This window comes from Fundulus heteroclitus, chromosome 6, assembly GCF_011125445.2.
Source record: "Fundulus heteroclitus isolate FHET01 chromosome 6, MU-UCD_Fhet_4.1, whole genome shotgun sequence".
In the NCBI taxonomy this organism is placed as follows: domain Eukaryota; kingdom Metazoa; phylum Chordata; class Actinopteri; order Cyprinodontiformes; family Fundulidae; genus Fundulus; species Fundulus heteroclitus.
This window is the reverse complement of record NC_046366.1, coordinates 31,587,855-31,607,416: the sequence shown is the minus strand read 5'-3', so window position 1 is coordinate 31,607,416 and position 19,562 is coordinate 31,587,855. Positions and strand designations below refer to the sequence as shown.

Below are 19,562 nucleotides of genomic sequence, written 5' to 3'. Positions count from 1 at the left end.
GGCACTCCGGCTGGGAACCACAGCTCTTTTTTTCTTTCATTTCAGCTAAATATTGCTTTGATATCCTTTCAAGAGATGATTATGTTAGTTAATAAAACTTAGTTTAGAGTTATGTTTGAACCAGACATCTGAAATAGAACAAATAAATTAGGTGAAAATTGTCAAATCCGACATTGAACAAGGGAAAACAAGCTGCAAATAAAAAGATAAAAATGGTAAATATTAATATTGTGTGTTTATGTTGGATTTCTGCTCATTTTAATGAAAGAGTCTTGTGTCTGCTTTGAAACAAGATATTATTTCAACATACAGCGTGTTTTTTATGTTGTTTTTTGCACACACTAGCTAGATCTAAGGTAATTATTTGTGTATACTTACTAAAAATCATATTATTTATCTATAATATACACATGTTGTCTTCTAACTTGTTTTGCAGAACGTCCAAAAATTTTTTTTGTTTTTTATTGAACGTTTTGCTGTAATCTTTCACTCCTGTGCCCGGTTACACCTGTTATCCCTCACTTCAAATGCCAACAATGAAAATATCAACATACTGTGCAAATAATATGTTTCTATGAGCTTGAGCTGAATTCCTTTTACCTCTCCTTGATGGACATCTGTTTGGTGGACATGCCGTCAGACAGCTGGTCTCCGGGCTCCGTGGGGGACAGCAGGTCTCCAGAATGGACGCTGTTCCTGCTGAGGTCCTCAAGATGCTCTGCGGACTGAGACTTGAGAGCCTGGGGGAAGGAGTGAGGTTTAGGGGGCGTCTGAGGAGGCACCTGGGGTCTGGCCTGCTGAGGCTGGGGGGCGAGCTGAGGGTAAGGCTTAGGGAGCGGCTGGGTCAGTCCTGGAGGTTTGGGCTGGGTCTGCAGGGGATGGGTGAAAGGTTTGGGATACGTCGGCGGGGGCTGGGAGTAGGGCTGCGGCTGGATGTGTACGGGGGGTTTGGGGAGGGTCTGAGGGGGCTGGAGGACGTTTTGCTGCTGCTGATGGCCACTTGAAATGTAAGAGATAGTCCGGGATGATACCTTAGCTACAAGCGGCTTCGGCGGGCCCGGATGATCTGGCAGGTCTGAGGGGAAAAGACCAAAATCATGTCTGCAGTTTCTGAAATCACGTTTTCCAATAATTTAACCTGATTATTTTAATACTAGCGCGTATTTACCTGGCAGGTAAAACAAAGCTAATGGACAAAGGGCAAAAGAATCACATCTTTACATGGATCGACTAAATTAGATTTTTGGCCAGTAACATTTTTTTTTGAAATGTTTAACAAATCAACATATCAGCATATCATCAACATTAAGGCAAAGACTTTTGTGTTTTTTTTTTAAATCGTCCTGTTTCCTTGTTTTAAACATTTTGTTGCAACACGTCTTACATCTGGTTTCCTGAAGCATCATAAAATATTTTTGAGGTTTGTCTTTGCTTACTGTCTGCTTTCTGTTGATGTTTTTAATTAAATGAAATCTGTTTGGGCCTTTTGAAATGCCGTCTCTGTATTTATTTATTTATTTATTTATTTATTTTTTGCATGTGAAAAAAGGTGAAACATTGTGTTTTACTTATGTTTTTTGGGGCATTTTTTCTACATGCATTTATTTGGTTAAAATATGCAGCATTTTAAATGTACACTTTATATATTTTTTTCTCTTTTATGAAACAAGCTTTCAGCAGACTAGCATGCAGTGATCTTCATGTAAACATTGGCATGCTTCAATTTTAGCATCAGTGCAGGATGCAGGCCTATGCCAGCGCCTGTGGTACTGTAAAACGACGTTAGCAGTATAATATCTAAGAGGCTATCGCGAGAGTTCTTACGCTACATATAATTGTGTCATTGCAGAAATGATCAAAAATATGCTTTATTGACAGCATGCAGTAGACAGGAATACAAGTTTAGTTTCTGAAATAGGAAATACTTCAGACAGCAGACGGTGAACTGGGGATTTCTCAGGAAGCTGGATGTCGTACTTTAAAACTTTGTTGCTGTATGAATTTGGACTGTGAGGATTAATGTTTGCACTCAACATTAAAGAATACACAGTCATAGCCAGCATGTACTATATATGCTCTCTGCTCACAAACCTACACCAGTTCTTGATAAATGACGACCTGATCTTGTTTTTTTTTCATTTAACTTTATTATTTTGGTGCACAGGTCGTTTTAGAAATTTGAAGTTTAGTACTTTCAACATTTTGATTGTTTCCTACCTGACTTTCTCAGGTATAAAAAAATGAGCCGTCTGCCAAGCATGCTCATACTAAACAGTTTAACACCAAATTATTAAAAAGGCTTTCCTATTCCTATGATCTACTCAGAGTCTACAGTCAGGAAAAAGACGGAAATATTTTAAGTTTAAATGAAATTACACATGAGATTTGAGCACTTTTATTATTACTCATCATCATATTTTTTTTTTAATATACCAAAAGAAATAAACATGCACAATGGTTAAGCACAAGGGTCGGAGATTGTTCGTCTATACAAAGGTTAGGATGATGTATAGAGATGAATTAGTGCCATGGGGAACTGACCCAGATGCGTTTTCATTTGATTTTATATGTCATGCCGTTAATGCTGTCTTTCTTTCACAAATTTTTTGCAAAAACTTTGTGTTTTCTGAAAAAAAAGTTGCTCCGCTTTCTAAAATGTGTTTTTCTTGTCCAATTCTTGCCATGTTCAAACACCTTGATTGCCACTCTGTCTTCTAAACTTTGCTGTTGCTTTGTGCGATTATTTTTTTATTGTTGTTATAATGTTTTAATTGAATTTTCTGAAACATTGCAAAACCTTCTACAAATGTATTTAATTTTCCTGTTTTGGTAATCAGCGTTAATAGGGACATATATTCACAGTCTCTCCTGCTTTAATTGCTGAATAACGGCAGGTAGCACCTGACAGTAGTAACCAGCTCAGTGGCTTAAGGAGCAATGCTTTCTAAGAATAAAGTGGTTGTTTCATGTAAGTGTATTAATCAACCTGCGGGGGCACCATATTAATAAAATGTATTAAATGTCTTAGTCAGTGGTGGTTCTAGACCAAATTTACCAGGGGGGCCAAGGTGGGGCCAGTGTTTTTTTTCACAGGGGCACATAAAACAATGAAATCATAAAACAGGGCAATATTTAATCACTTAATAATATGAAGTGAGACACTTGGGGCTCTGGTATTGCAGGTTTCAGATCCCTGATCTAGCAGATGAAAACTGTGATCCCAGCTCAATACGGCTGAAGCTAAAAGTAAAACACCTTGATTTTTAAACCCTTGTTAGGGTGAAATTGTAAAGGTAAAAAGAATAAAATTGGTCAAAGTGACAAATCAGGCGTGTTTTCTTCACCAATGCATATAATTGTAAGAAGTTTATTTAATGTTATGTCTTTAGTACAGGGGCCTTAACAGGGCCAGGACCATTTCTACAGGGGCACTGGCCCCTGTGGGCCCCTGTCTAGAGCCGCCCCTGGTCTTAGTTATTAGGATTATTGCTTTTCTTGTTTTTTTTTTTTTTTTTTGTTAGTCGTATTATGTGAGCTAAAAGGTTTGTGGTGTCTGTACGGTAAATAACTGGAAGTTGTTCTAACCGTCTGACAGGCCACTTATAAAGACTGAGTCATGCAGAACTAACAGACTGTAGCCCCCAGACCTGACTTTGCTTACTACCCGCTTTATTTAAGGGCACAAGTGCTGCCCTGACATCTTTTTTTTTTTCTGCTGCGCGTGCGTCGGAGAATACACCCCTGGACACCGAGCTCCATTAGCAGATAAAAACAGGTCAGGTCCATTTTGCTGTAGCGTGTGTCTATAATGTAACCCAGAGGCGTAAAGTGGTGCAGAGGGGAGCAACGGCTCCTTCAATGGGTCACGACAGTGCTGGGAACACAGTTTCATCCCAAATGTGCCGGTCTGCTATTAGGGCAGGGCTTCCTCTTCCCAGACAAAGAGCTTGACGAGGTACATTCATGGCAAAAAGAAAAAAAAAAAAATATATATATATATATGCTAATGAGATGCAGCCTGAAACGGCCTCTCTGCATCGGCCAAATCAAACACTCCCCAGCTGGGAGGTGTGTGTGTGTGTGTGTGTGTGTGTGTGTGTGTGTGTGTGTGTGTGTGTGTGTGTGTGTGTGTGTGTGTGTGTGTGTGTGTGTGTGTGTGTGTGTGACCGGCACAAAGCAGCCATGCGTGGGAGCACGCTACAGAAGACAATGAGGATAATGGGAGCAGAGACACAAATTGGTGTGCATTTCTCCTCCTTTTTTTTTTGTTTCTTTGTTTCTTTCGTCCTCTCGTCTTCCTCTCACCTTACATATTTATCTTTAACCCTTTATTTTTCTTCAACTCTTTTCTATGTCAGTCACAGACACCACTTACCTGAGACGCCTCCCTGGCTTTCCCTCAGCTCCTGTGAGGAAGAGCTGTAAGCTGCGGCAGCATCCCTCGCCTGTCCTCCTTTTCCTCTTCCTCTCTCCCCACCCTCCTGGGAGTCTGCGGCTCTCCTGCTGGCCAGAGGCTCCTGCTCACCCCGCCACAAAGAGGGCTCGGCAGACTGCTTGGGATGCTGCAGCTGGTCCCCTCTGTCCCTGTCAGAGGAGTGCAGCTTCTTCTTCTGAATGCTGTCTTCTCTGGCTCCTCCCTGCTCTCTCCCTCCAGCTCTCTCCTCCTCTTCTTGCCTCCCTCTCCGGCCCTCCGCCGGCGCCTCCCTCTGCTGTCTGTGACCCACTGAGGATGAGGGGACGGCAGGAGGGGCTCCAGCTTTCTCTGGGCTGTCAGGAAGGAGGGGGGAGGAATCAGGCTCCCCCTCATTGTGGCCCTGGTGCCCTCTCTTGGTGAGGGAGAAGTACCGCGGCGCCCTCTCCTGGTGGAGGCTGGTGGTGCTGGGGCCCTGTTGTTGGGCAGGGATGTACGGGACGGCAGTGGATTTCTCAGGATGGAGGCCGTCCCCACTGCTATGTGGGGCCACAGTCACTGTGGTGACGGAGGCTTGGGAAGCGACGGCTGCCACAGATCGAACCAGGGAGACCGACAGCGGCTCCAGCTTGATTTCACCTCCGCTTTTCACCTGAAAAGGCAGCGCAGGAAGCAAAATGTGACCTTTGAAGAACACAGCGGGAATATCATTTAAATATGACGCCAGATATTTGCATAGTTGGTTAAAGAGACACCTAACATTTTCACCGGCTGTCATTAAATCAAACAAAACTTTTGTCTGTCTTAAATTGGTTAGGATTATCAAAATATATATTTTTTCATTTTTGTTTCATCAGACACAAAGGACACATTTCCAAAAACCACTATAGTACCCATTGAGTGTATTTGAAGACTGTAATCTGGCTCTTTTTTTTTTTTTTTTTGCTTTAAAGGTGACGTATAATGCTTTTCAGTTCTTCCTTTTCATATTGAAATAATTCAGTTGTGGACTATATAAAATGGAGCAGCAACGTTTTGGTCTGAATTCCTCTTTAATTTACCCCCACGCTCCTCTTTTTTACCCCTGGTCTGGGGCTGCGTCTGAGAGCAACTCATTTTGTTTCTGTCTCTTTAAATCTAAAGGAGGACCTTTGTAGCTGGAAATCCATGACCTTGTTTAGTAGCTCCGTAGCAAATACTGTGATGTGATTGCTTTAAAAATAAAAAAATTAACTTAAAACCGAAAAAACTGAAGGGCTTGAAAAATATGACCCCCAAAACGAATATAAAGATATCTACGCAACACCTGGTTTAACAACATTAAAATTTTCTGCTCTCCTAGTGACCCCAAGTACACAACAAAATGGATTTTGCACTATAAGGGAGATGATGTAAGGGAGGTGATGTCTTCCTCTCTTATTGATCTTTCAGTCCATGCAAATCCCATGATTTTCAAAGTTGGGTGTAGATATAAATATCTCAGCTGATTTCTTTTAACCTCCATTTAACCTAAAAAAAAAAAACATTCACAAACACTTATAAAACTATGACATGTTCATCTTGGTTTCCCCAAACAATTTAAAGGCAGCGTCATCCGATTGTATGTAAACATTTGACTTTGAAGAAAAGAAAGAAAGAAAAATGCTTAATTTTTAACAGCTGGAAATAATGTTGCTAATCCTAACTGACCTAAAATAAGAACCGTTTCTAGTCTGGTCTGTATAGTGAAGCTCTGCGTGCTCAGGTGGCACTTGGTGGGTTGAGTAGTCGTCTGGCAATCTGAGGGTTGTGGGTTCGATTCCAGCTTCCCCCTGCCACATGTCGATGTGCCCCTGGGCAAGGCACTTAACCCCAAGTTGCCTACCGAGCTGCGTCTCGGTGTATAAATGTGTGTGCGTTAGTGAGAGCGACTGGGTGAATGTGGCTATAGTGTGCAGCGCTTTGGGTGGTCAGCATGACTGGAAAAGCGCTATATAAGTTCAGTCCATTTACCATTTTACAGGACAGCAGCTTTTCCAAACCCAGTTAAATCTGTGTCGGAGCAACATGTTGAGCTCGGCCTGTTGTGTGTTATGTTGCTGCCTGCGCATGGCCGAAAAAGCATTGCATCAGGCTCCACATCAGCAAATGCCAATTCCCAAATGACTTAGATCGGCGTCGGGTGCAAAACACGCCGATCCTGGATACTATAAACAAACAAACAAATAAAACTAGCTTAATTCTTGGCGTCTTTCCCACATTCAAGCATCCCATACTTGCTTTGCGACGAACAAGTATGTCTGGGAGGCAGCTGCGGTCGAAAGCAACATGCCAGACAACGTCCTTACATGCTGCACGCGACGCTTAACGCTTGCTCACGTCAAAGCCACTAGCACAAACACGGCTCACGAGCGGCACCGACCGGATCGACACGAAGCCGGGACCAGACACGGACGGCGGAGGGTCTTACGTGTTCTCCCCGAGGGGCGTCTAAGTCCCTGTTACACGCCGCAGAGCTTAGAGTTTCCTGTGTGGACACCAGTTATTGATCATGACTCACTGTTGACAACACCATGAAGACATACTGTTTTTGTTTTTTTTGTTTTTTTCCAAGCATCCTGTCTCTGTTTCTCTTGGTTTTATAGATCACACACCTTTCAACAATCAAGGTGCATCGGTCAGAGGCGAACTGGCGAATTTAAGTGATTTTAGAACAAGAAAATTCAAGTAAACGTTTTTATCTCACACCGTAGAGAACAGTTCCCCAAACTAATCATAAAATTTTCCCTCTTTCCAACAGCGATTGATAAGATAAGATAAGATAAGATAAGATAAGATAGTCTTTATTGATCTCACAATGGAGAAATTCACTTGCCACATCGGCTCATACAAGAAGGTGCAGAGTAGGGATGGTGCATTCAATTATATACAGTGAATCTTCATACATACAATGGATCAAAAAAAATACAAAAAAAAAGAAATAGGAATGGGCATATGATGTCTTATTTACATTCATAGTGGTCTATATATATATAAACATATATATATACTTATATATATACATATATCTATACGCCTACATACATACGTACCTACGCGTATATACATTGTATACATTTGTACATACATACATACATACATGTGTACTGACATATGTTCAGGTGTTGATAGCAGCAGAGGTCAATACATCAGGATTATTGCACGGGTTGTAGTACAGTGTATTAATTAGATTATTGCACAATAGTTATTGCACATTAATAATATTGGATTGCACACCCAGATGTGATGGAAAACATCCTGATCTTTGGCATAAAACTAGTCTAATCAACACTTTAAAACCGTGAATGTACATAAGACATCCTCTGCCTTATTTCTATTTTGTATTTTTATTCTTATTTTTCTTATCTACTTCTTTTTTTTGATCCACTATATAAATGAGGACACACTGTATATACCTGATGCACCTTGTCCTACTTTTGGCACCTTCTTCTGATTATTGATTACTGAGCCGATGTGACATGTGAATTTCTCCAATGTGAGATCAATAAAGCCTATCTTATCTTATCTTATCTTATCTTATCTTATCTTATCTTATCTTGTCTTACCTGCTCCACCTCTCCCTGGGTGATGGGTTGGGTCTGGAAGCGGGCGTTGGCTCTGCGCTGGCGGGTGTCCCCTCGAGCAACCTCTGCTGTTTTCTCTGTGGGCTGGGCTAGGCGGTTGAACAGAGCCATTTTCTCAGACAGACTGAGCGTTGAAAAGTCTGGCTCCTCAGGCAAAGCCTGGTGGCCATCTTTATCAGCTTGACTCTCTTTCCGGGGACGCTGGGTTTCTGCCTCCTGCTCCTGGGCTGTGGAGTTTGGCTGGGAAGAGGCCTGAACGCTGTGGACGTGACAATAGCATTTTAAGTAGCTGAATATGGATGCGAGTCATTCAATTCAATTCAATTCAATTCAATTTTATTTATATAGCGCCAAATCATGAAACATGTCATCTCAAGGCACTTTACAAAGTCAAATTCAATCATATTATACAGATTGGGTCAGATTATACAGATTGGTCAAAAATTTCCTATATAAGGAAACCAGTTGATTGCATCAAAGTCCCAACAAGCAGCATTCACTCCTGGGGAACCGTAGAGCCACAGGGAGAGTCGTCTGCATTGTTCATGGCTTTGCAGCAATCCCTCATACTGAGCAAGCATGAAGCAACAGTGGGAAGAAAAACTCCCCAAAAAATCCCCATTAAAAATAAATTATCTAAAGTTGCACAAATTCATTTCTAAGAGGAATATGAATTGCCTTGTACGTACGTTTATGCCACTAGGTGTATATACGGTAGAATGTAAAAGAGTGAAGCTAAATGTGTAGCCATCGCAATTTTACAAACTAAGCAACGCAGATTGTTAAATTTCTAATAGGATTCCTCCCTAAACACAAAAGCCACAAACGTGCGTGCCAAACCCGATGGCTCCAACTGGTTGAGATTACAAGACACTGCAACAGAGGCGTAAGTAGATCAGAGGACGTATAAAAGATTATCATATAATGCACCGGGATGTCTGCACTGGGCTACATTAATCCCTCTGCAGTGCTGAGTAAAAGTTGCTAAACAAACCACAAGACACATGAACCCAGGGCACATTCAGGGGTTTTAAAAAGCTCAACCTTTGCCCTTTACATCAGGTGTGTGACATGTAGGGCTGGGCGACATGGAGCCAAAACAATATCTCGATATTTTTAGGCGGCATGCCGATATACAATATTTGTCTCGGCATGTTTTTCTTTTCGTAAAGTTATTTTTAAAAGGCATCTCTGAATCGTCACCCAAATATCTCACAGGTAAATGTTTTAACAAACAGCCCCGTAGATAAAGATGAGACCTCAAAAGTATAATTTAAATTCAACAAAGACCATCTCGATGTAGACAATATTGTCTCATCTTATATCTCTTTTGCAAAAATCTCGATATTTTAAAAATCTCGATATATTGCCCAGCCCTAGTGCATATGAAAAACTCTGCAACGTTCAGACCTTGACCATGGCAAGGACCTACTGCATAAAACATTGACAGTCTTTGCCCTACAGGCAGCAGCACAGCTGAGAATCAGCAAGTGACCATAGAGAGCTAAATGTGCATCGTCTCCATGCAGCCAGGAGAGGGAGGCGAAGACTCACAGCTTGCTGCAGAAAACTATTTAAATTTTCCTGTGTGTGCAGGATAAACATAGGGCTAAAACTTAATTAGCCAAGAAAGTAATTTAGGTGTGTTGGACTGAATTTCATAAATGTAATCACAGTTAAAAAAAAAGGCTGCATGAAATAACATTAAAGTTTGATATATATCAATGCTTTTTATTGCAAAGTGAATCTGTTAAAGAGATTAATCATCCCTTTTACCGTTTGTGGCTTAATTATATCCAAAGCTGCACTGAAAACCTACAAATTACATCTCAGTTTGAGAATGTTATTTTTTTTTTTTCGAATCTGATTCCTCCCTCCTATGGAAAGATGTTGCTGCAGAAGAATTTCAATATTTTTCTCAATCTCATTGATCGTTTCTACTTCTGCTTTGTTAGTGGCTGAAAATGGGACGGCTGCAACTTGATGCAAAAATAGGTGCAAATTTCTGGCATCTGCTGGGCTTCACATCCGTGTTTGCATGATTCAGCATGTGATTAGAGCAGAAAGAAAGAAAGAAAGAAAGAAAGAAAGAAAGAAAGAACGAAAGAAAGAATGAAAGAACGAAATAATCGAGCTATTGCATTGCTTTGTGAATCTGGTGATGATTGAATTTGACAAAAGAAAGCAGCTGAAAAAAGTGATGTTTCAAAAAGAAACGCATTTAAATTGTTTTTAACTAGATCCAACAGATTTCTAATGTTTAGTTAACAACACATTTTGAAAAGGTAATCTCCCCCACGTCCTGTTACAATCATAGTTGGGCTTGGTTAAATGTAAAGAGCAAATATATAATAAACTATTTATTAAAAGTTGTCATTAGTTTTTTTCTTCCATTGTTTAATTAGGTTTTTAGAAACTTCCTTCCACAGAAACCTTAAGGTGCGTTTTTCCAATGCTTTTTATGTTGAAAGTTATAAAATCAGACATTAATAAAATCTGAAGTTTGGCGCATCTTTTATGTTTGTTTTGAAGCCTATCTAAGAGAATTCTCACTCTGATGTTTGCAGGGTTTTTAATGCATGGTCAAAACTGGTTTTAATTAGTCTGGAGCTTAAAAATGATTACATATTATTTGGTTTCCTGAAAGAAAGATATTGCATAGGTTAAAATAAAACCAGATATTTCCCTGGGCACAACTCCATGTGTAAATAATTTTTTTAAAAGGTATGTAACAAGATGAGATATGTTCTCATTGCAAGGAGGTCCGGCTCACCTGATGCTGGTTCCAGTGGTTCTGGCTCCAGACTGATTTAGACTTGTGGGGACCTCCTCTGGTTGTGATGATGCCGTAGCATCACTAAAACATTGGAGACAAAGCTGTTTTTGTTACAAAGGACAGCAAATTATCACGTTTTTTGGAACATCAGTAACCTAAAAACAACTGTAAGCGTGGTATTTACCAGGAAGCATTGACCACCTCTCTGTCGGTGACAGGCTGGGTGTGTGCACGGTCCTGAACTCTTCTCAGGCGCCGTTCGACGGCAGCGTTTCGTGAGCGGGGTTTGGGAACGCTTCCGTCTGACGTTTTCTCCAACTCCTGAAAATAAATGTGTTCAACGACTGTTGCGAAATAAAGTGACAGAAAGACTAAATATTGTCACTCCTGTAAAGACAGAGTAGCTTATTTTGAAGTTTGTGAGGATATCAGTTTGTGATTAAACGTGAACACTCCTGAGGCATGAATTAAAAAAGGCATACCCTGAAGAGGGACCGTTTTGCAGCCACACTCATCTTGGCTCTCTCATCCACTTTTTCTTCATCTCCTGAAAGCAAAGAGAACTTTAAGTCCCAAAACATCTCTCTCGCAAATTCAGCAGCACTTCACAGGTTACAGGAGAGCGCAGACCTGACTGGTTATAGAAAACCTTTATGTTTCTATCCAGTCATATTTCCACAGCAGAACTTGATGTGGTCAAGAGCTGTGAGTGTGAATGTTTCCAGGCACTGATGCTCAAAAAAGGCTCCAGTGTAGTGGAATTGAACCGTGCACCTTTAGGCCAAGTAGTGACAGTCTTGATTTTGGCCTCATTCTCCGTTTGAGGGGGTATATGCTGATGTAAGCGAGGGGGGGGGGGGGGGGTAGAGATGGTCTGACAGGCAGAGGTGGGGACGGACCATAGCTCTGTGGTCATGCTTGAATTTGGTTAGTATTAGTAGAAGTATTGTATTTACTATATTAATGATTAGGGCTGGACGATAATTCAATAACGACATATATCTATGATAGAAAAAAGGGTCAATGAAAAGTTAAATAAAACAACAGTTTTTCTTCCTTTTGCATTCTAGACTATCATGTAGGTTAATATTACAGTCATTACATCCTCCCAACCAATCACAAACACAGTAGGACCCAGGAACCCTCCGTCACTAAGCTCCGCCCCATCACTAAGCTCCGCCCCCTTCAGAGTTCAGAGAGCACCCGTTATTTTTTTTAAAAAGTTGCAGTTAACAATAAATTTTGAAAAGGTAATTTCCCCCATGTTCTGTCGCAATCATAGTTGGGCTTGGTTAAATGTGAAGAGGAAATATATAATAAATTATTTATTAAAGGTTGCCATTAGTTTATTTTTTTTCTTCCAACGTTTAATTTAATTAACAGAAACCTTAAGGTGTGTTTTTCCCTTATGCTTATTATGTGAATATGTAAAATCAGACATTAAGAAAATCTGAAGTTGGGTGCAACTTTTTTTTTTTTTTTTTTTTTTTTTTTTTTTTAAGCCTACTTAAGAGTATTTACATCATGTTTGCAGGGTTTTTTTAATGCATGGGCAAAACTGGTTTTAATTAGTCTGGAGCTTAAAAATTATTCAATATTATTTGGTTTCCTAAAAGAAAAATATTGCATAGGTTAAAATAAAACCAGATCCCTGGCCACAACTCCATATGTATTTTTTTTTTTTTTTTTTTGAGATATGAGATATGTTCTCATAGCAATGAGGTCCTGCTCACCTGATGCTGGTTACAGGGGTTCTGGCTCCAGACTGATTTAGACTTGAGTTAAAAGTTGAGTTTGAATTCAGTGTTTATGTGTTCTGTATCTAAACATTGGTCACTAAGCAACAGCATAAAATGACCAGGGCTGCACTTAAAGTATATATTTTGAATTTGTGGATAATAATCGATATCAATCAATATGATTTATATTTTATCAAAGTTCTTTTTCTTTCTATATCGTCCAGCCTTACTAATGATGAGGTAGGTAATATGCCATCATTCGCTAATGCGCTGGCACTAGCTAAAAAGGTAATTTTGCCTTCCAATGCACACTTCTCCATTCTTCACTGCTTTAAGCATCAAACAGTCCCTCTAAATGTAGCTCTGCTACATCTTCATGTATTAACAGAATTTAATTGCTCAAATGTTTGACTTTCTGAAGCATAAATGTGTGTACAATAATTTTTTACAAAACATTACTCATGTCTCAAAACCTCTTTAAAAAACAAAGATTTTTTGTTACAATATGAGGCTCTAGGTACCTTCAGCATCTTGTAGTTGGGAGGGGCTTAGACGAGATCTACAGAAAACAAACATTGAACATTAGCGTCACTGACAATTATTCCAGGGCAGTGGAGCCAAATAACCATGGTCTGATTGGTGCTGTAAAGGATCACGCGTAGCTTTGGCTGTACCTGTCGGATTCCAGGCGCTCTGCAGAAGTGATGGGCTGCGTCCTGAACCTCTCCGACGTGCGGCTGTCTCCTGGGGTTATGTAGCGGCGAGGCCTTCGAGTCCCCCTGTCCCCATCGTTGGCGTTGCTAGCTGGCTCCACGTCCTTGGCTGAGAGATCGGCTTTAGTTGTTTCTCTTTGGCGGAGGAGTTTGGAATATTTGACAAAGGCACAAAAAGAAAACGAAAAAAAAAATAGAATAAGAAAATATTCTTGTTCACTTCACCCAAAACAGAGGAAACAAGGCCTCGCATGTCAATGTTATCGCAAACAATAACCACAACCAGAGCGGGACGATGGTGTCGTAGTCGTGCTTTTCTAGCATGCCTGGGTCTTCACTGGGGTCTCCCGATCGCTTCAAAACATGCATATTACGGCAGATCTCCATGTTGGTAACCCGTTCAAGGTGTGCCCTGCCGCCTGCCCAAAGACTGCAGGAGATAAACTAAACGTTATCCCAGGACCTGGCGCAAAATTAGGCAGGTGTAGGAACTAGATGGATTAGCACACCTGCTATTAGTTATTATTTATTGGTAATGAGGGCGGGGGCCAGGCGGGATAGTGGTCAACACAGCATGGCGCAGGGTTCAAATCTTAGCAACGGTATTTCCATGCAGATTTTGTCATTTTTCTCCTTCTATGAGCGGTTTATCTCCAGAGACTCCTTCAGAAGATTGCCAGTGTGATTCGGTGAATAGACATTTCTCTCGTTTGTCTCTGTCTTACACTGCGATGGTCTCTGGCCCCCTCCACCGACACCGCCTATAATAATGAATCGGGTTAAGCGAGCATTTAAATTTAATGCATGCATCATGTGGTGAAATGACCATCTACTTCTTAAAGTCAAAACCTGCAAAGCAGACATTTTCCATGCAGCATTGTTGTTATTGGCACGGCTTACGCGTCCATAATTTAGTGGCAACAGATCAATGCAGCACCAATAAACTGTTATATAAAGATGCAGAAGAGCTCATGCCAGTGAACCTACAGCTCCGGCTTCCGGTTGGCATTCTCCAGGTAAGAGTGTCGCAGCCGTGCTACTGATACCCTCGTGTCCAGGGTGCCCACGTCCCCGTTAGCCATCCCGGGTGGAGGGACAACTCGGGTGGCCTCTCTCCCGATCCCCGCTCTCTCAGCATGATACATGGCAGAGCGTTGGCTTACGCCTATATCTGACATGGAGCGGGTTCGTATCTTGGGTTTGGGCCCTCCACTCATTTCCATACTTCTGTGTTTGGCCTGAGGCAACGAAGAGCCCCTCTGGAGGTAGGCCACAGAGTCAAACTTCTGGTGCTGTGGCGCGGCCTCTGCCTTAGTCTGGGAAGTTTGAGGTTGCATTTGAACGTTTTCCTGTTTACTTGCCGGCTCGTTTGTTTGCAGCGCGTACTGTCCTCGAGACTCTCTCTGGCTCTCCTGAGAGTGCCTCAAGAGACTGGGGTGATGTTCTCTTTGAGGGTCTTGGTGGGTTTGAGCTGTCAGTTCGAGCTTTCTGACTCCACACTGCTTCTGCTCCGGGGGCTTGTGCTGCTTTATTCGGGACTCTTGATGGTGCGCGGGCTCCATGGACTGATCCTGCCTATGCTGATGACGTACAGAGGAGTAGGCAGGCTGCATAGACCTACAAATTCTCTCCTCTTGGCTGTCTTGACTGGACGGCTGCTCTTTCACCCTCTCCGTGATTCTCTGGGCCTTTCGTTCCCTACCCCTCTCTCTCGGCCGCTCCTCGTCCCAATCTTCCTCTAAGTAACTTCTCCGTCTTTGCTCCGGGCTGATATTTTGCCAGTCCATGTCGTCATGCCTGCCCCTGTGAGTGTCATCCACGCTCTTTTCCCTTCTGCGAATTTCGGAGGGCAACACTGCCTTCCTGCTTTTGAGCAGGCCCTCTGTCTGCGCTTCTTCTTTTAGGGCCTGTCTCGCTTCCATTCTTGCCTCCCTATGAGCGACGTAGATCTGGTCGGCGCTCACCCGTCTCGGTGGTTGCGCCTCTGGGAGCCCTGAATGCGTCCCAGTTGGCACGGGAGCGTTCAATGCCACAGCGGGCTGAGAATCCACAGCAGGGCCAGAGCGCTGGTACTCGTTCGTGGAAGGCGCAGGATGGCGGCCCGCACTAGGCTGAGGTTGAGGAAGGCTCCTTTGTTGGTTGTGCTCTGAATACTGTGCTGTGTACTTAGCAGGGCTGCCATGACTGTGATGTCTGTTTTGGAGGTGCCTGTCTGGACTTTGGTCAGGGCCGTTCTGGGGTGTTTCTTCCCTGGACGACCGTTCCCTCACTCGGATTCTTGGAAAAGGAATGCATACCAGGCATTAAGTTTTCAGTTCACTGGAATAAAAGGCCCCGTTTACACTACACCTAAAAACCGAGCCATGCCGAGACCAGTCCGAGCTTGGATCAGTTATCCAAGACAAGCAGACCCGTTTACACACAAAGCTTATCTCGGTTCCTTGGTTGCTCCTCGCCCCCTAGTGGCGATCTGCGGTACTACCGCTCTCTGGGATTGAAGGCGGAAGCAGCAAATCAAAACCGCGGCGCCTGTAACATTCAGGATGTTATGCTTGATATTGTGATATTTCAGTGTTTGCGGAGAGTCAGGGGAAGAAGGCAACCATTGGTGAATTTACTTGAGAAAGTTGGCTTTTTGGGAAGTGGATGAGACAAACGAACGTCTAATAAGGATTTACAGACGCAGGAAACAACGACAGACGCTGAGGTTCATTGCGCTGCTAAGCAGATTCATCTCTGGAAACCGTGTGGCACGGTAAGGAAGCTAGTATTATTATGAATGTCTGAAATTTGTCTGAATGGAGTGTGAATCGGGACGTGCAGCCAGACACGGCGGAAAAAAGGCGGACAGTCAGCTGACTGTAAGGGGATGACGCGGTCTGCTCATGCGCTCTTAATCAGAAAACCGGGCCAGAAAAAAAACAACAGTCCGAGACCTACTCAGGAACTGGTCTGCAGTTAGCGCGGTCCGGTTATGTTTAGCGCGGTCCGGTTCAGTCTGCTGACCATTTACACACAAGAGTTATCTCGGTTACCGAGCTCGGACTGGTCTCGGCTCGGTTAAAAAAGTGTAGTGTAAACGGGCCTAAAGACAACCAACAACAGTGTATCCCAAGGTGGTAGAAATAATATCTACCATATACAAAGATTGGTGCAATAATGTATACCAGTCGTTGCAGTGGTTACAATCACAGGAAAACGTTTCCATGGTGGTTTATGCAGCGACGGGACAAACTAAGCACATCCTCTCCTACTTCTGGGATTTAAGAAGCAAAGTGTCAGTCAGCTGCATGCCGTAACCCCCTGGTACTCTAATAAGCATAACCAGGGTTGTAAGTAGGACCCGAGACCTGAGGGACTTTCATCCGGGCTAGAGTTAAAACATATCTGGTCCTTGTTCAGCCAAAATAAAAGCATTTAATCCTAAAGCAGCTAAACACATTAAAAGGTCAAGAAAAACATCATAGCAATTAATCCAAAGTGTACCAGTAATTGTTTTAATTTAAACCTTTCAGAGTAATGCATGCAATATCATAACAAATTAACAAATTAAACAGTTTCTCTCAAGGTAATACATGCATACCCTTTTATGTAAATATTGATAACAGGATAGAAAATGAGAGTCCAAGAAAGGTCCAGGATGAAGAATTTAGATTTTTTCTCTACAGAAAGTGTTTAATATTTAAGAATGCACTAATAGCTCAGATATTTAGTGGAGAACAACAGACTGTGCTGTAAAAGGTTTTGCTTGTTATTCTTGGCAGGCTGAATTAAAATGGTTTCTTCATCAGAGGAACAAAGGGCCGGAAAGACGACAAACCAGAGCAGGTTTGTGAAAGTATGAACGCATTTAGAGAAACTGCTTTTAACAAATGTTTGGAAAGATGACATCATTAATGAAATAAATAATAAATACAAGTTTTTTCATGATCTTACCATTTTAAGAAAATAAACTTCATAACAGTTTCCTTTTTGGAAATTTAAGAACCTCAGCAGTGGAACAGCTTGATGAGAGCTTAAATTTATAAAAAGGTATTTTAATCTGATTGAATTTGACTTTGGAAAGTGCCTTGAGATGACACGTATCATGAATTGGCACTATATAAATAATATTTTATTGAAAATTGAAAGTTCTCTCTTGATGCTGAACTGGTTGGCCATCACTGGCCTAGAGCATAGCGTTTAACATAATACCAGGTGGGAAAGGTACTGGCAATTTACTTTTTCCTCTGGTGGGAGCAACGGGATTTCCAAATTATTAGAAATCATTTAGAAATAAGAAATTAGGTTTGGCTAATAAAGTGCTCAGAGAAATTGTATGCCAAATGCTACAAACCTTATTACCATTTTAAATCAAAATGTTTATAGCTGAGCAATTTGGGGGGAAAATTAATAAGTATTGCTCTACAGAAAGAGATACTAGGGGGAAAAAAGCAATTGGCCCTAAAAATGGCAGCACAACTTAGTTTATATATGACATTTTGGTCATATAAGACTAAAGTATTGCTATTAAATGTGGCATCTCAACACATTTTTCTTTCCCAGAGACCATATCGAATATCATGGCTGCACATAATCCAATTTATTCTTATGAGAGGAAATCCAAACAATGCATTTACTGTGAACCTGCCTAAGGAAACAATAAGCAAATCTGTTACTGTGGACATTTTGGTTTTTGTGCAATCATATTTCAAATCTGAGGAAATCTGGCTACCCTTAAAGAAACTTACTAGAGGAAAAGTCTAGAACATAAGACTATCATGGGACCCACATCAGCTCCTAAATCCTTCTCTAGTGCAGCAAGATCAAGTAACAGCATGCCATGTGAGCTAAGTCCGATTCCAACTCTCCCTCCCTGATGTCATTATGCCAAATAGTCCAGCTATTTTCATCTCTAACCCAATGACCCCTGGTAGTCAAAGGTTACTCTAATCTCATTGTGTAGCGCTAAGCAGGACATAAGTGACGGGGATCGGCTTTATCTAAAATGGCATGAAGTGCTTAAACACTGCTTGTGCTTCTTGAGCACTCAATCAGTGGATGAGACGACAAGCGTGGCTCACCGCAGACTTTCAAAGCTATCTGAAGAGCGACAAACCACTGAGAGTCACAAAGCTTTGTTACCAAACCAGAGAACAAGGAAATTATCTTTGCACTACATTTATTGTTGTCCCCACTCTTTAGGAAAGTAAGAACCGCTGCGAGTAGTTCCCTTTCACATTGGTTTTAGCCGTTCAACTACAGTAAAGAGAGTCTGAACTGCTTTACAGAGCAAACTAAGGGGTGCTTCACAATTGCAAAGCAAGATATACGTTTATTAGGGTTTACTTAAACCATAAAATGTCATTGTCGGCCTACACTCAATGTGAACCTGTTAGGTTTTGATAAATGTAAAACGATCTAATTTATAGCTTCATAAAACAAAACATAAACATGTAAATGAGCACGATATGGACAGTTAACTTAGGTGAAACTTCATAAATACAAAAAGTACAACTACTTCAAGAAATGCAATATACATTTTTAGGGTTGTGGAAGTACCAAAAATTGGCAAACGACATTTGAACAATAAAAAAAGTTTTGTCTCTAAAAACATCTTTCACAAAACAGTTCTGTCATTTAGCCACAAGCAGGAACCTTTTCTCATAATTGAATCGGACTTTTCAATACTCACCAGTCAAAGGTTTTTTGCAGGCTTTAAAAGATGTGTCCACCCTGAGTGAAACTCAGCAGGGTCCGTACAGAGTCTTATATGTATAGTAAGTTGTGTGGTGGATATTTTCCATTCTATAGGGTACAAAAGTGGTGGTGTGTAAGGGCTTATTGGGTGTGCAGCCTCTGTTATGGCTGAGGTTGTTGCTGCTCCTGCATCCTTCCTCAATATGTGAATGAGCAGCAATCCCTCATACTGAGCAAGCATCCGCTGTCGCTTCATGCTTGCTCAGTATGAGGGATTGCTGCAAAGCCATGGACAATGCAGACGACTCTCCCTGTAGCTCTACGCTTCTTCAGGAGTGAATGCTGCTTGTCGGAACTTTGAAGCAATCAACTGGTTCTCTTATATAGGAAAATTTTGACCAATCTGTATAATCTGACCGAATCTGTATAATATTGAATTTGACTTTGTAAAGTGCCTCGAGATGACATGTGTCATGAATTGGCGCTATATAAATAAAATTGAATTCAATTGAAGTACATCACTATTGAGAAAACGTCTGTGTTCTTAGCTGAAGTCCAGCCATATATAGTCTGCACAATTATGCTCCAGTCTGAGGTCCACAAATAAACAGCTGGTAGATGTTCCTGGGTCAAGGCTAAAAC

At 41.6% G+C, this 19,562-nt stretch overlaps 1 protein-coding gene across 1 annotated transcript in view; it reads right to left on the bottom strand.

Moving 5' to 3' along the window:
• LOC118556141 (supervillin-like) overlaps positions 1–19,562 on the bottom strand; it is a 52,533-nt gene that overhangs the window by 20,693 nt on the left and 12,278 nt on the right. The window contains exons 7-16 of the mRNA XM_036137788.1: positions 14,229–15,518; positions 13,203–13,376; positions 13,050–13,087; positions 11,272–11,336; positions 10,974–11,110; positions 10,787–10,870; positions 7,996–8,272; positions 6,861–6,917; positions 4,376–5,063; positions 601–1,075 (exon numbers count right to left, since the gene is read on the bottom strand). Coding sequence (XP_035993681.1) covers positions 601–1,075; positions 4,376–5,063; positions 6,861–6,917; positions 7,996–8,272; positions 10,787–10,870; positions 10,974–11,110; positions 11,272–11,336; positions 13,050–13,087; positions 13,203–13,376; positions 14,229–15,518 — 3,285 coding nt within the window. The remainder of the gene's footprint in view (positions 1–600; positions 1,076–4,375; positions 5,064–6,860; positions 6,918–7,995; positions 8,273–10,786; positions 10,871–10,973; positions 11,111–11,271; positions 11,337–13,049; positions 13,088–13,202; positions 13,377–14,228; positions 15,519–19,562) is intronic.